The sequence below is a fragment of the Siphateles boraxobius genome, unplaced genomic scaffold, assembly GCF_051911475.1.
Source record: "Siphateles boraxobius isolate OS27281-9 unplaced genomic scaffold, OSU_SipBor_1 33, whole genome shotgun sequence".
Taxonomy (NCBI): Eukaryota; Metazoa; Chordata; class Actinopteri; order Cypriniformes; family Leuciscidae; genus Siphateles; species Siphateles boraxobius.
This window is the reverse complement of record NW_027508953.1, coordinates 6,310,506-6,328,549: the sequence shown is the minus strand read 5'-3', so window position 1 is coordinate 6,328,549 and position 18,044 is coordinate 6,310,506. Positions and strand designations below refer to the sequence as shown.

The 18,044-nt window shown below is 36.6% G+C and overlaps 1 protein-coding gene across 1 annotated transcript in view; it reads right to left on the bottom strand.

Annotated features, from left to right (window-relative positions):
• Positions 1-1,332: 1,332 nt before the first annotated feature.
• efna3a (ephrin-A3a) overlaps positions 1,333-18,044 on the bottom strand; it is a 135,289-nt gene continuing 118,577 nt past the window's right edge. Inside the window, exons 2-5 of the mRNA XM_077195200.1 lie at positions 13,311-13,612; positions 9,277-9,342; positions 8,002-8,073; positions 1,333-3,175 (exon numbers count right to left, since the gene is read on the bottom strand). Of these exons, the coding sequence (XP_077051315.1) occupies positions 3,057-3,175; positions 8,002-8,073; positions 9,277-9,342; positions 13,311-13,612 (559 nt within the window). The 3' untranslated portion in view covers positions 1,333-3,056. The remainder of the gene's footprint in view (positions 3,176-8,001; positions 8,074-9,276; positions 9,343-13,310; positions 13,613-18,044) is intronic.

Here is an 18,044-nt window from a genome sequence, read left to right as displayed (position 1 = left end):
ATAATATAGCCTACTGTATATAGGCCTACAGTATCTGTCAAAAGTTTGAAAACATATTTTTTGAATGTTTTTGAAAGAAGTCTCTTATGCATTTACTTAATCAAAAATGCAGTAAAACAGTAATATTGAACTGATATTACAATTTAAAAAAAAATGTTTTTGGTGCTTTTTAACTTTTTTTGTGGAAACAATGATACCATTCAAACATTTGTGGTAAGATTTAAAAAAGAGAGAGAAATACTTGAAAATCACCAGACAAAAGCATTATTCAACAAGGATGCATTGACTTGATCAAAAGTGTCAGTGATTACATTTATAATGTTACAAAATAAATAACTTTAATAAATGCAAATAACAGCTGTTCTTTGAACTTTATATTCATCAAAGAATCTTGAAAAAAAGGATCACCATTTCCACAAAAATGTAAAGCAGCACAACTGTTTTAAAGATCGATAATAATAAAAAGAAATGTTAACTGGGCAGCAAATCTGCATATTAAAATAATTTCTGTGACATTGAAGACTGGAGTAATGATACTGAAAATTCAGTTTTGCCATCACAGAAATAAATTACATTTTAAAATATATTAAAACAGAAAACAGTTCTTTAATATTTGACAATATTACTGGTTGTACTGTAATCATAAGAGCATAAGAGACTGCTTTCAAAAATATTTAAAAAAAAATATATTTCCAAACTTTTGACAAGAACTGTATATATACATTCACTGAAAAAAACAAACTTGGTGTAGAAACAATTTTCACCCAAAAATTGCTTATAAATTTCACAATTACAAAGAAATGGCAAGTAACACGTTGAATGGAACGTGGCACTTTTAAGTACAAAGATTTTCTTGTATTTACCTGTAATAACTCCATTAATCATTGTTTTATTTACAACTTCGAAATTTCATTTTTTACAGTGAGTCCCAGTGTATTTCAGGCTTGTTTATAATTAAAAGTTCCGGCATTATGCATAATGTTTTTTTCCTTTTCTGTTATTATTGCTATTTAGGTTTCACAATCTGTATTTGCCATTTAATTCAATGTAAACTCTTATAGCTATTATCTGGACTGGCCCGTACTTTTAGTATTCGAATAAATTAAATGATTTTGCTTGCAAATGTCTCCTTGCATCCCCTTAACACATTATTTGATACACTTCTATTGCACCCCACATTTTTTTATTTTTATGTTTTCCTTAATAAGGAGCATGTGCTCCTTGGGAAAAAACTGCACTGACAAATGAGTCAGAGCAAACTCATTTACACAAACATTCGGACATCCTGAGAATCATGGCAACATGCAGACGATTAAAATAACAGCAAGAGTGTTAAAATAAGAATGTTTTATTAAGTTTCATTCTGGCAATTGTCATTCATGATTCGTTTACATGTTTGTAATCATTCTAAGGTAAACACGATTGGTACTGTTGTTGCCAACAATGTTAAATGCTTTCGTTCTCACCTGTCTCATTCTCACCAGCCAAAACTCTCTCACAAGCTTAAGTATTTAAAACCTACAAATGTGTATCTAAATGCATATGAAAATGCCAAAATGCGCACACTTTCACAACCCCGTGTAAAGTGCACACTCATAAGACACATACGCAGACACATTTACATAGACATTCACTCTTGACATTGTCTGCAGCGTTCTGAGGAATGCTTTATTCCATTACTGCACTGAAGCCACGCCCTCTCAAGAAGCCCCTCCCTAGATGCCCTCCCAGCCCCACCCACCGATATAGACTACAACAATCTCACACTGTCCTATAATAATGACTCTCCTTATAAAGATAATGTACCTATTTCAACCGAGCACAATGGATGAGACGCATTAGATATGTCTTTCTGTAACTAAGACTCAATTTGCTGGCACATGAACAGAAATAAAGTCCATGAAATGAACATAAATAAACAAAATAATTTGGCATTAGCAAAGATAAGGAAGGATCCCTCAAGAAAGCAGACAAAACTCACAAAGTTCCCAAAAAAGGATCAACTGATCAATAAATAACTCAATAAATTAAGTAAATAAACTAACATACTCAAAGAGCAGTTAAATATGTATCATACGGTAAAAACTAAATCTGCATCGCAATTCTTCGATATAAAACAGCGAATTGCAGTTTACGACTCGACCGCTTTTACAAAAATGGCCACTATGCTAATTAGTGGCACTGGCCAGTCCAGTGCCTTTCCATGATGACACGTACATACTATAGGAAACAAACGTTTATCTATCCATCTACCATTAGTTCGGTCCATCTCGATTCTCTTTCATTATGTGCGCTGCTATGATGTCCAAACTATTTCGGTCACACAATGTACAAAAGTGATGGTCTCTGACCGATCTCTAGTTTCCAAGTTCAGCAATGGAACTGGGAAACTAGAAGGAAAGCGTTCCCAAGTCTCCAGCCTGGGAACTAGCAGAAACAGTAGCCATGCCTTTCTGTGATCGATTCATAAGCCTAACACCTGAACTCAGTGACGGGCAAATGAGTTTTATTGATCTCTGCTGCAGAACTATCAATGACTGACACATATTGCAGTCCGACAGGTATGGGTTGAGACAGAATGTTAAGACAGGATCAAAGGTCTCCAGCACTCCTTGAGTCTCTCAGCTGAGATCCACTGACCACTATGACGCTTGTCATATCCATTTGAGCTCATGTCAGTCTTAAAATGTCCATCTCAAGATTTGCCTCAGTCTGGGTAAGTTCATTAGAGATGAGAACGGACGTAGCTAGAGGTAGAGAGACCTCACTGTCTAACCAGATTTGTTTCCCTCCGCGAGTACGTTTTAAGGAGAGTGGACGTTCCATCGCAAAGGCAAATTCTGAAATTGATGCACGTCATTCCTTATTCCAAAATTGTGGAGACGAAGGCCACTATTTGGGTGCGGTAGATCTACAATTAGCTCCAGTGTTTAGGGCTCGACTATTGGTTAATCTGTTCTGATTGGATAATCTCCCACACAGGTTGAACGAAAGGCGAGCGCTCGGAGCTGCTGGCTCAGAAATGTCAGAGAGAGAGAGAGAGAGAGAGACGGTTGCTAAGACACGAGGAGAGCAGCGAGGAGAAGCGTCGCCACAGTGATTAACAGCCGGTCTCCAGACGGACTGCTGCCGCTGACGCTCTTCTCCAGTTTGGGGATCTCAGGGTTAAATTCATCTGAGAGAGAAGACAGAAGGAGGGAAAGAAAGTTAGTGAGCACGTAAAGACTTTATACGCCACCTCAGAGTAAAGCATTTAAAAATATACATATCATTTTTCTGAAAGAAATTAATACTTTTATTCAGCAAGGATGCATTGAATTGATTAAAAGTGTCAGTAAAGACATTTATAATGTTACAACAGATTATATTTCAAATAAATGCTATTCTTTTGAACTTTCAATTAAATACTGAAAAAAATGCATCACAGTTTCCACAAAAATACTGGTAACACTTTACAATAAGGTTCATTAGTTAACATTAGTTTATGTATTAACTAACATAAACTAACCATGAGCATGCTGTTCATTGTTTCTTCATGTTAGTTCACAGTGCATTAACTAATGTTAACAAGATTTTAATTATTATTTTAAGTATTAGTAAATGTTGAAATTAACTTTAAAACATATTAATAAATGCTGTAAACGTGCTGTTAATTATTAGTTCATGTTAACTAATTTAGTTAACTTATGTTAACTAACAAACCTTTTTTGTAAATTGTTACCAAAATATTAAGCATCACAACTGTTCTCAACATTGATAATAATAAGGATTATTTCTTGAGCACCAAGTCAGCAGGCTTGTAATGGGTGCTAAGTTATTTAAAAATGTAATAATATTTTATAATGTTGTATTTTTGATATATTAGGTGAGCATAAGAGACTTCTTTCAAAAACATTAAAACATTTCTTTATATTTCTTATTTTAAATGTTATCTCACAATTGCTTGTTTTATGTTTTACTCTGAGGTGCCAACCAATTCCAGATCTATTCTCTAATCGAAATGTGAGTACTAGCAAAGCTGGATTTCCAAAAATCCATGCAACATTTTGTCATATCATTCAGATTAAGAAAAAAATCTCTCAGTTAACTGTCAATCTCTCACTGAGTAATGGCTAACTTTTGCTCTTTATTTCCATCATGTTAGCCACTCTTATCAGCGGGGTATTCAAGAGAGGGATAGGAAATGATTGGAAACAGAGAGAGGGAATGAGATTGGAACATCACTGTAGGCTGGAATCAAACCAGCATCCATTGCATGAGCACAATGTCTCAATGTCAGGAACCCAAGCACTAACCATTAAGTCACCGCAACCAAAAGCTAGACGTCAAAGTTAGACATTCATGGTCAATTATCACCTACTAAACATCATAGAATGATAAAGGGTGGTGGGGGAAATAATGATTCCTCTTTGAGTAATGTAATCATCTGCAGCAACTGTAATGGTTTCCCCACAGCTTTCTCTAAATATAAGGAAGATAAAACTCATCCATTCATTTTCTGTATTATCACTGGCCCTAAAGCTCAATATAACATTCTACAAGGGATATTGATGATGAAAATAATCACTTAGAAATAGAGAAAGGCAGAGAAAAGGAGAAATAAAGGCAGGAGAGATAGTGAGAGAGAAATCTTATCTATTAAAACAGGAGATATGATTGTAGAGAAAAGACTTGGAAGGATATCAGACAGAAAAAAACAAAGAATATGTGACATTTCTTATCAGCAGCTGCCACGTTGTATGTTGATAAAGGACGCTCGGGCAGTTCGAGGTTAAACACACTGCTGTGATAGCAGACGTCGAGTGAACATAGACACACAGCTCAATGGACATATCAGCGGAGACGTGTCAACACATCATAAAAATGTCTGGAATTTATTATTGTTGACGCATATAGGCAAAATTCCAACTGGACTGGTTTTGCTGTGCTCTTCTTTGTGCGCCAAAGTAGGATGTGCTCCTGGATCAGCATCTTTAGTAGGGCCTGAAACAGCATTCCTGTCAAACAAATATAGTGTTAAACCCTAGTGGTTCTCAACTGGTTTTGCTTAAGGTCACAGATTTGATGTTGAACATCAACAGCTGATCCAGAATTGTTCTACATCCAAAACAATGCTGTTTATATCCAAGCTGTGATTGCAAAACAGATTGTTCTTTGCTTAGGGGTAAAACAAAGTTCGAAATACCTTTTCAGCATACTGTTATCAAAGATCCGCGGCCACCTACTCTGCTGAGAGCTGTGTTTAGATGAATATGTAAATATTTGCTGTGCAAAATAATGACAGCGGTGAGAAAACAGCGGTTAAGAAAGCAACTGATCAAAGCGATGTGTAAATGTAAGTCACGTCAAGCAAAGCAAGCAACTTTAGAGTATTAAACATGAAAATGTGTCAGTATAGCTTTTAACAGTCGCTCCAGTTTTTCGCGATTCTGCGATCGCTGAATACAACGCAAAATCAACAAAATTTCGCATTTTTTTGCGATCCTGCATAATTCCTAATTTAACCGCAAAATAATCACAAAAATTCAAAAAAAGACCTCACAAAACATTAAATTATGATCACCCAATTGAAATATCTTTAGTCAATTAAAGTTTCAATGCATTTTTACGTGGGTACAGATGTTACGCACACGTGATGTCTGTGTGCGGTCTGTCAGAAACATGGCGAAAGAAAATGCGTCTCTCCTGCCCTCTCACATAAGCGCCCAGGTTTTCATTGGGCAGTATGGCAAACTTATTAACGCGTTTAACATGATTGAATGACATAACAAAAAATATGATATGCTCGATGGTACTAAAAATAATTTTTAAAAGCGCAGTATACCGTGAAAGAGAACTAATTTCAGCCAGTCGAGTGACAGTCTGTCTCTGACTGCAAGTGTGTGTGTGTGTGTGTGACTGACTGAATGACTGACTGCGTGTCACCGCCTGTCGGCCTAGTTAGAATATTGAATTCTCTTTATAGCGCTTGAACAAATACACATAGCTACAATTACTTCAAAATATTCATCTTGGCAAGTATTTACGTAAAACAATCAGTAATAACTGATTGGGACGTTTGTCATTACTGTAGTAGGTCTTAAAGTGACAGTAATCTAATTTACCTGCTGTTGTTAATGTTAATTAAGCAACAACAAAAGGCTACAGCACAATTTTTAAAAAAGTATTTGATTAGACCAAATAAACAAGCTTTATGCATTTTTTTGTGATTTGTGTCATGTATGACTATTGTGCATCTGACATAATACTATTATGGTAAATGTGATGTCCTAATTATAAATTATAAAAATCGCAAATTTTTTCACAAATTTCTGGAAATTACCACCACAAAATCAGTCAATTTGATCACAAAAATCACATAAAAAAATCGTGAAATCCTGGAGGGACTGTTTTAATTCAGAATCACAATTCAGTGTGTTCATGTTTTTATTCGTGACGTCTGACCTCGACGGAACAAAGTGTCTGTGTCAAAGAAGGCGGAGCCTCCGCGCACACCTACCTATTACATCATCACCACGGACCAATGGTAGTTCAAAGGATGATGTCACACCAGTTCAGGTCTTCACTGTGATAATCCTGATCCAGACTTTTTTTTTTTTAATTTACAGTAAAAAAAAAAGACGGCAATATATAAAGTAAATTATAAAGTTTTATAAATTTACCTTAAATTTACAGTAGGAAAATGTATATTTCATTAACTGAAATAATTTGAATATACCAAAATTATTGCAACGAATGCAATAAACATTAATTTTACAACAGAAGATGTAACATAATACCCTAATGTACATAAGTGATAAGAAAAAACTAAGAAGAAACAGTTATTTTAATAGCCTATCAATCAAATAAAGAGAAAAAAGCACAAAAAAGGACTCTAGCTTTTAGCTGTTTCACCTTCTTTGACTGATACTAGTGTATAAATTCTTTCAGTGTGACCTGGCAAGCTCAAATAAGAAACATCAGGTCTCCTGGGTTTTTGGAAGTCTTTTCTGAATAGTGATTATGCAGTGCTTTTTTGACATCCGTAACCCTATCTTTTCATATCGGTTTCATCGAGTATAATCCCTGACTGGAACGCAATATGTCTATATCATGTGTGCTATGCACAGACTTAAGCACAATTTTTTTTTAATGCAGCATCAGCACAAATGATGGTATTAAGGAGCTGTTGACAGGAAACAAAGTAAAACTTTGTCCTCAAGACTGCAATACAAGGTTTTCCCACTTAAAATAGGGTGGTCGACCTGTCAGCAATGTGTTTTTTATTAGATATGGTTTGGGAAAGCTAACAAGATGTTGACAGTTTTAGAAGTAGGAGGATCTGCATACAGAGGGTCATTTGGTTCATATGGTGTGTGTGTCATAATCAGTTTTCATTTTAATGCCGTGTGCATTAACACACATGTACCCAAACGCACGCACGCACACACACACACACACAGAGAGAGAGAGAGAGAGAGAGAGAGAGAGAGAGAGAGAGAGAGAGAGAGAGAGAGAGAGATGTCCTACTGTTAGAGTGCTTTTGAATGCCTACGGTGGTGTAAAGTGCCAGCTATTTGTTTAGTTATGTGCTTTAGCAAGGGCATGTGGGCGTTGAGCCAAGCTGTGCATCCTGCAGTGTGTCCCGATGATCCTTCCTGTGATCCTGATGTGAACTTGGGTTTCCGAGTATTCGCTGGACATACATTTCAGATGTGCAGTCATAATGCGTCTCACTGCACATTTAAAGCTCGATTTCTCAGAATAAAAACAGTAGTTAAGTGAGGGCGAAAGAGCAAAAATAGAGAGACTGAATAAATGCATTAATTTGTTTATTATTGGCCATCCCCTGGTCACCGGACATTATGGTCATCCAGGCTTTTAAGAGGAATTTCAGATGCTCATGAGGCAGATTAAATGCGTAATAGCCATATTTGTGAGAACAGAAGAACATTTGTGTTAGACACTTTTATAAAGCCAATGTGTGTACAAGGCTTCACGTATGTGTGTGTGTTCACTCACCGATGTCATGCAGTTTGGGTCTGACAGTGTAGTCAGGGGGACTCTGGTTCGAGTCATCATCTGCATTAGAGACTGTAGCAAAGAAAAACATGATCTCAGTGCATATACAGTTGCCCCAAACACTGATCACTTAAACGGGTCATGAAATGGATTTTTTAAAATGTTCCTTGAGGTTCACTTATAATGCTAATAATTTTTTTGCACAATAACCAAAACAATTGTATACGCGCAGCGGAAAAAATAGGCAGCTTTTAATGGGCTAGTCAATAAACGACCACTTTTATTGTTCTGCGATTCAGACTCAAGTCCATGGAATATGTCAGAAACTGAACGCACATCTTTTATACTGTATTCAGTATAGACAGCATCAGTGATATAAATGGATCTCTATTTGCTTTTGACGCGACGCTCACATCCGGTGAAGACAAATGTCAGCCATTAAACGACTGGATGCTGGGCGGGGCCTATGGTGAGATGATGTAAAACTATTCGTTAATGTCTTGCTCTGGAGGCAGTCATATGCAAATCTATTTGCCCATGTGACGCCACAGATCCCACAACATCAAAACGAGCCATTTCTGGAACCTGATTATATAAATGCTTTGTTTATAATGAGGAGGACGTTTTAAGCTATGAAACTTGCAGGATGTTTTAATTGTACAAATACCTCTTATATGTAAAAACATCAAGACAAATTTGATTTCTCATATCACGACCCCTTTAAAGCATACTGTATTTTCCCACTTTCATTCTCTGCAATTTGTCAATATAGTCTTTTTATTAAAAAAATAAAAATGCTGCTAGGCCAGAGTATATATTTTTTTTTTACAAAATGCATATATTTTTACCTTAATATAGAGTTTACATTTTAAAATGTAATTCCTATTGTCACTTCCTATAAACATCACTTCATCAAACTTTTTTTGGATAAATTTTAGGTACATTATATGCAAACACAAAGCCATTTCAACAAATACACACACATGTAATATAACAGAAACATATTAGAGATTAATGCAGCACGGGGTTAAACTTGTGTTCAAGAGATGCATGAGTTATGCTAACAAATAAAGACAAGAGCAACTGAAAGAGAGAGCAGGGGATGAGAGGACGTCTCCACACATGCTCTGATCAAAGAGGCCACAGAACGTGTTCGAGCATTAAGTTCTGAAAATAGTTTGCTCACACACACAAACACACATTAAAACCAGCATCGTGACCTCGCCTTGCGGTTTACGTGCTTTTTTGTTTCTATGTGTGTGTGATGATGCTCACCTGTAGAACAGCAGACAAACACCCGCAGTCTTAAACAGTTGTGTCCGTGGTGATGGATTGGTGTAGCTGCAACAACACATGACAGCACAAACATTAACCTACTGCCACCTACTGGACAATGACATGCACTGATATCACGTCTATGTTCAGAATAATACTGTAGCTTACTAAATGAACACTATGCAGTATACACAGTATTCTGTATAATTTTCAATTATAAGTGAAACAGTATATAGTAAAATAGCATTATTATGCAATAATAAACATTTCAAACAGAATTCTATGTTGCAGTCACATGACCTCTTCACGTAATATGTGATTGGCGTCAATCATCATTTTGAAAATAAATGCAGTTTTTGCCTTTTTATTTTTACTAAAAACTTAATCAGTCCAATCAAATATTGAGTCAAAATATTAATGTTAAACATACTTTTAGCTGGTTCATTAGTCACATTAGTCACACTGCATTTTGAGATTCTATAATGTTTTATACACAGTTACAGTATAGTATAATATAGGAAGTACTGTAACAAATGTAGCACCAGGACAAACTAGTATTCTATGCATACTAAAAATCAGCATACCGTGCACAGTATCTATACAAAATACAGATGAATTACTGAAATGTAATGAGGTCATGTGACGTGAAGATTTTGTCCAAAGCATCACGTCACTGCTAAATGAATAAATACGCAATATGAATATGAATAAATTTAAATATTTAAATGTACCAACAAAGTAGAACACAACAGATTTAAACATTTACTGCATTTTTACCTAATTAAAAGCTAAAACATTATGTTACTACTCCATTCCTCATGTACTGAATCTACTGGTTTTAACCTGTTACCCAAATCCTCCTCTTTAAAGTCCACTTATAATGTTAGTCAATTTCTTGCACCCAAAACTGTTTTAATTTTTGTTTCTCATGACCATTTTCTGCCCTTACTCTGAACATTAAGTTCAACAGGTTGTTTTTGCTACTGTACCTTTAAGTCTTCCATAATGTAAATGATCACAGAATCAAAATTCACATGAAGAACTGAAATGAGCAGCAACCTGGTGAGAGCGCTTTAGAGTGTGTCTACAACGTAGTACATTGAACTCTTTATTTCAAAAGAATAATCCACAGCAAATGTTATGGCCATTTTAAGGTATCTAAGCCAAGGCTGCGATAAAACAAACACTAAATAAATAACACTGATCAAAACAGATATGGTGTACGTTTATTAAATTATCCATTTCCACAAGCTGCAGATACCATCTTTGATTGATGAATTGGCCCTAAACGAACTCCCCTGGGCTAAGACAAAGATAACGTTTCTTGTTTTCAGGTTGATAAACATATGGGCCACATTATCATAGAAATGTTTGAGTGCGATATCATTTTTCAATACCAATGGTTGTCATACAATCGCTAATAACCTGCCTACAGACCTCACTAATGAAGACGACTATTAGCATTAGGTGAGACATGCATCAGAAAATCACCATTAGCAATGCTCTATTAACACTCGGTTTATAGCCTGCATTAGAAAGTTTTCGATCAAAAAAAAAAAAAAAAAAAAAAAAAAAACGGGTGCGCTCTAATTGGCAGTGACTGACCCAAATGCCAGAAAGACTGATGATCGGCGGCCTACCGTAACGTCCGTTTCCAGATAACAAGCTCCTTTGCATGGCGAAGCTGTCACCATTTCACAAACAAGGCAGTTTTGTGAGCAAATGGACTGCTGGGAGAAATGCATTTGAGCTTGTCCTTAGGAGCTTTCTTTTATTCTCAGTTGTGATTTGGAAAAAATGAATGAAACATTGTTGTGTTTGAAATAACTTGCTGCCTTTCTTCAAACTACTGCTTCGTAACAACAAAGCCCTTTAAAGACGATCACTGGGGTCGCAAATTGTTTTCTTAATGAGTTTCTCTTGTGTTAACTGGATCTGTATGACTTATCTGTAACCCTGCACATAATGGTGCTCACGCAGAAAGTTCTCACTTCTTTTATTCCCAACTCAAAAAACTCCACAACGGGAAGGGCTATGATTGGCTCAGCGGTACAATCGCCACATCATGTCCCCTTGAACAAAGCACTAAACCTCCATCTGCTCCCCAGTATGCCTTTCCCTGTGTAATAACCTTTTCTGTCAGTGGAGTTTAGATGAAGTATGCCTACTGCAAACTGGAACTTGCTAGCAAAAGAACACTTGAATGGATTATTATGTTAAATACAAGTTTTATGGACAGCATCTGTGGCATGCTGTCAATAACCACATGAAATAATTTTGACTTGCACTTGAGTTTGTTGACAGAAATCCACTTGTAATTTTGCAACGTTTGTCCCCAGATACTTCCATTGTAAGCTTGTTTTCACCAACATTTTCTGTGGCAACGTGCCTTTAGCTTTCCATCTACATATTCCTATGCAAACATTGGGATACTGCATAAAAATGAAATAATGCACACATAAAACGTATACAATTGCTTGAGATGTAAAAACGCAAACTTCTATTTAGTAGGACGACAATGCGCAACTACGATGCATTTACAGAATAAATTCCTGGATTGACATCAAAAATTGAACTTTGATTCAAATCATGTGATAAATAATTTTCAGGAATCAAGTATCACATTTCAGAATTGTCTGGCACACTGTTGTTCAATACATAAAGCAGGGGTATTCAATTAAAGTTCTAAGAGGTCCGATCTATATACAGGATTTCCTTCCCATCAGAGGTCTGGACGATACTTTTTTGGGAGAGTTATACTTTTCCATTGGGGCAGTACTTTGTATAAGAAAAAACAAACTAAACACTCAAAATAGTAATCAAAGATGAGAGTCTTGGGTCCAGAGAGCCAAAGCAGTGATGTATAAGAATTTATACCAATGTTTACCAAAAAAATTAAATATTTCTCCCAACTGGATATGAATATAAAAAAGTACAGTAAGATCATATATATCTGTATATATATAGAATGCCTTAGGACTGAGAAAACATTGTTTATTATGTTTAGTTAAACGGTCAAAGTCATCTGTATAGGGGATAAAAATAAAATTGAATACATTTTATTAATATTAATTACTAAATCATTGTATTTTCTGCATTCTCGTTTTCTGCAGAGTTTTAGCAAAAGTATCTATTTTGCTGCTCATTGTGTTTCTGCTACTGTTGTTAAAATAACCACGTCATCTGCATCTCTTAATGTGGCGCTTTACGTCTCTAGTGAGGAGAAAGAAGCAATGCGCACGGAGAGGAAAGGGCTTGAATAAAACGCGTTTGGCTCTAGATAAAAATATTAAAATCGCTGCTCATTTTAAACTGTGGAAATGCTAAAATGGCGCAATTATGTTCCGCGGTCCAGATGGAACCAAGCCGGGGTCCGGAACCAGACCGCCGTCCGCCATCTGAATAACACTGACATAAAGCATCTGCAGCAGATTGCTAGCAAAAATGTAATGCTTCAAAGCCTGCTTTATTGTATTTAATAAAAGTGGCTTACCAATTGGCTCCGAACTTCCATTTAGACTTCAATGTTGGGCCAATTTCCCCAAAAGTAACTATTTTGTTCTCTTGAAGACATGGAATGGAAATGCTGCAAATTGTTTACTTGCATATATTAGGTTAAATATTTTTCTCATTTGCATAAATTACATTTGTACCGATAGTATCCATTGAGCTTAATTTGTTTTTAAAGGTTCACTCAGGCATTTTTTTAAATGGTCAAGATAAAGCAATTAGTATTTGGTTGGTCTTGTGATCTGGTTATGTGAACATACCAGCCTCAATGTTCCATGTAAAATATAACAGCTTTTATTAGACAATTGGTATGACTCATGTCAGTATATATGATTTAAAAAAAAAAATATATATATATATATATATATATATATATAGAAATACTATTAGTTTTTTAAATAAATAAAACCTATACATAGTGTACAAATAAATAAAACCTAGCAACTAAACAATCTGTAACAAACAAAAATGTCATTAAGAAAACCTCATGATGGTGATTTTTATGTATTTTATTGAATACTCACATATATAGTAGTACTCATGACCAACGTTGAATTCATAGCCTAGTGAGAAGGCGCTGTAACGCTGGAATTTCTCAGAGAACTTAATTGGCGCGTGAGGAGCGTGCGGCCGGTTGCACTCCCAGCGTTTGAAGCCCATCTGTGGGTCGCATGTGCGGTAGCCTCGGTAACTGACCATGTACAAAACGTACTGCTCGGCCACCCCGCGCTCTAGCGCCCCCCGCTGGCTCTGGTTGTAGTGTGGACAGTAGATGTCCAGGTAGTCGTTCACGGTGACCTGTACGGTGTAGCCCTCACTCCGTAAGCTAAAAGAAAGAGAGGAAGGATAAAAAAAGACAAAAACATTATAAGATTACAGTGTTTTTGCTATTTGAATGGCATCAGTCATATATACTTTGTATTTTAGATAGAAAAAGGAAGAGAAGGGAAAGATTTATCTCATTGACCTTTCTAAAACGTCTTAAGTCCTGCTTGAATGAAAAAGCAGTTATATTTCAATGCTTTGCCACAGCACATTAAACCGGATTATTTTTCATGCTTAATGTGTAGAAGGCCCTGATCAAACAACAGGGGGCAGTGTTTCATTTCACAGCCTCCCTTCTCATTTAACTCTCTTTGTCCCGCACAAGCTCACACAGACAAAAAAAAAAACCAAAAAAAAAACATGCTAATACACACACTTGCGCGCTTCTAGGTCAGGTCCCGCAGGAGATTATTATTCAATTACAAAACGAGGATCAGAAATGTGACCCACTCCTTCTCCGTTCCTCTTCCGCTATTCCGCTAACCCCTTTCTCCTCAGTTTCCATGTCTTTCTTTACAAATCCTTTTTCTTTTTTTACACACTTTCAGTACTTCAACATGCAGTGCTGTTTTTTTCTGCCTTCTAAAATGCGCATTATTCACGTGTCCTCTTTGTAGTTCCGCTCCTCCTCCTTTACTCACCATTTCTGCAGTTTTCTTTCTTTTTTCCTACTGCTTTTCCCCACTCTTTTTTAATCAGTGTCTTTCTCAGCCTTTTATCAATACACAACAGATGGCAATCACGTCCTTGATTAGGGCTTTCTCTCTCTTTCTCTCTCTGCTGCTCACACACTCACGCAGACTGAATGAAAGATTTTTGTCATGAAGTGTGTTTTGGGGAGGGATGCTTCAAAGCTGCTATATTTAGGGAGAGGGTGCAGGCAAGGAGAGGAAGAGAGAATGATAAAGGGAGAAGATAAAAGAGTAAGGAAAGATGAAATGAGTGCAGAAAAGGATGAGACGGGTACAGAGAGGCGCAGAATTGGGACGGCGATGTACCTGACACTCCTGAAGATGATGATGTGGTATGTGAGGGTGTGTGTGTGTATGTGTGTGTGGGGGGGGGGTTGATGGGGGTTAGGTTTTACCTACACTGCAGGGACCAAATGTCTCCAAAAGGAGAGTAAAATCTAAAATGTCACATTGTGAGCACCAGCCAATAGCTCCCATGGGAATATGGCTTACTAAACATAGTAAAATCCTAGTATCTATCTCATCAAATTGGCTGACTGAATGTTCAGAGTGTGCAGAGCTAAAATTTAGGGTGTGTTTTAGATCCGTTCGCTTGGTCCAGCACAAAAAAAAAATATAACTTAGGTCCGCTCATAAATATAACTTAGGAAGGCTAAGTTCTGGTCCGCTTAGCATTCACATTGGCATTTTAACACCAAACATAAAGATACCGAACCTAAAGGCATAGGGATATGTTCACAACCTGATTGGTCGGCTTGTGAATGTGAATTTCGGGAGGGAACTTAATCTATATAAACAAAATATATACAAAATATGTGTATAGCATTTCCTCTTTTAGATTGAAATGAGGTTAAAGAAAAAAGTACACCCAAAAGTAATTACAAAACACATTTCAACCCTATGACATTCAAAAACCTGTATAGTGGTATTTTTTCTTGACACAATTACTCCCTAGGGGACTGAATATTTCAAAAATGCGGCCTACAACAATACGACTCAACAAGTGAGATGTTAACGGATGTACTGAGTGAGAATTCACAATCCAGATCACCAATTCGTTGAAAAGAATGAATTAGAGTCACAACTTCTCTCAAAAACTCACACGAACACTTATTATAGAATAATTTCAAGGGGTGGTGATGGCGCAGTGGATAAGACAAATGCCTTTGGTGTGAGAGTCCTGGGTTCAAATCCACTGTGAGACACCAATGTGTCCCTGAGCAAGACACTTAACCCCTAGTTGCTCCAGAGGTGTGCGACCTCTGACATATATAGCAATTGTAAGTCGCTTTGGATAAAAGCGTCAGCTAAATGAATAAATGTAATAACTTAAATTTCAATCTGTTCCTCACACAAAGCTATCATTTGACTTATATTACTTTTGCTTCCATTTTAAAGCTGGGAAGCTTCCGTTACCTGCAATTACATGAACAAATTCCTCAAAATTTCAAACTCTTCTAAATAGGGTTGGAATGATGAGGGTAAGCAGATGACAGAATTTAATTTTCTGGGTGAACTATCCCTTGAAATGTGTATGAGATTCTGCAGTCCCCACAACTGAAATATCAGTCATATTCCTGATTGAGAACAATAAGATACAGAATCATTGTGTCCCACATCAGTGTGCGTTTATTCACAGTAGGTGAAGTGTTACGCAACTATATGTCAGCCCTTGACACCCACAGACGAGAGAGAGAGAGAGAGAGAGAGAGAGAGAGAGAGAGAGAGTGTGAGTGAGTGAGTGAGTGAGTGAGTGAGTGAGAGAGAGAGAGAGAGAGAGAGAGAGAGAGAGAGAGAGAGAGAGAGAGAGAGAGAGAGAGAGAGAGAGAGAGAGAGAGAGATGGAGCGCTCCCCAGGGATGTGCACATGTATTGAAGTGTGAAAATGGAGTAATGGTTTTCCCTCTTCCTCTCTTTTCTCACTTTCCCATTCTGCTGTCTCATCATCACTCTCTTTTCAGTGGGCAGGAAAACCTTGTTAGTTAGAAGGCAAAGCGGAAGGGAAGGAAGCAAGAGAGAGAAAGCTGGTAGATGAGGAATAAAAGTGATAGATAGAAGCAACGTATTCAGCTAATAATCGTCTGAGGATACAATAAACAGCCGTCAGCATAAAATGCTTCAGGGCCAAAGTCTCCTATAACTGCAAAAGAAAAACTTCAATTTTCACAGTTTATTCATCAAGACACATTACAGACATGTTCCAGTGGTATTATTGTGAATTTCTTTCATTTTTATTGATGGCATTTATTTTTCAACCATTTTTTAAATAATTTAACTTTTTTTTTTTATTGAGCTATTCCTTCACCATCTGGTTTGTCATTGTTTTCCTCCATATATTAGTTTTCAAAACTAAAACGAAAAATGACTTGTTTTTAGCAGACTTTTGTCTTCTTTTATTGAAGAGATTTGGGGGAAAAAATACTTGGAAGAATATAAAGAAATATAGCTGGCTGAACTCAAAACTGTGTAATCTGCATTAGCGTCCAGGTTTAACATATGTTTGTGCTAACAGCTCCAACCTGGTTTGTAATTGTTGATATTTATTACGCTGCTGTATATGTCAGCTAAATTACACTGAAATACACTTGCCTGACAAACAAGTAACACATACTATTATATGCTACCAATGTAAACTACCAATTACATTCATACTTCATACAGATGAATGATTAAGGCCTTGCCATCCCTAAAACGCATTCATCACCACTAACGGTCTTTCAGCTCTATAAAAGTCGATAACATGCATCCCAAAATATTTCGTTTAGTCCACGCCAGGCTTCACACATCATTTTATGTTGTTATCACACAACTGCAGCTCTGTGCAAAGTTTGCTTCTGAGCTTTAAACATTGCAAAAATGGTATCTGACGCATTCTTGGATGGCTATTACTGTGATGGATTCCCTGTAAAAGGTTAAAGCTATAACACAGAAAATTCACTCTCGGGGGCAATCCCCCGAATGATTCACATGGGTGGATAGAGAGACAGCGTGAGAGAGACAGTAAGATAAAGAGAGAGACAGTAAGATTCTCAAAAATCTACTATATATTCTAAAGAATCCAAAAAAGACACTTACATCTTTAGTGGTAATAGTTGAAACTTGAGAACCGCCTCTTTTTGCTAAAACGCTTTGGGTACCTATAAAGCCACACATAATGTCCAAATTGGACTTTAACTGCACCTAAATGGGTTTCTAAGCATCAGCATTCACACAGCGATTTACAGCAACAAAGTGGCCGTAAGTCATTTATTTTCAATGAGAGCTGGTAATTTGCGTGACAGAAGATGTTGCCAATTAAATTTAGTTGAGCAGAGTCGAGCAGTGCTCAACTATATGCAAATACGCAGTGTTGGGGGGAGGTTACTTTTAATGTATTACAATATTGTGTTACTCCCTAAAAAGGAACTAATTGCATTACTTAGTTACTTTTTATCCGCAATGTGTTACATTACTTTTGCGTTACTTTTCTAACCTGGGCTAGGCTTACTTGTTTTTCTATTTTTTTTTTTCCTAACTTATATTTTTTGCCAATGTAAAGGCCCTTTCACACCGAAAGTAAAATGAATAGACTAAGCAAAGTACAAGTTACAAACTGAAAAAGTCACTCTGACTTTTAGTAAAAAAAACTAATCTGATTACGTAACTTGCATTACTTGTAATGCGTTAACCTCAACACTGCAAAGAATGTGATCATGTGACATGTGATCATCCTCAGTACACGACCATTGACAACATGTAGAAA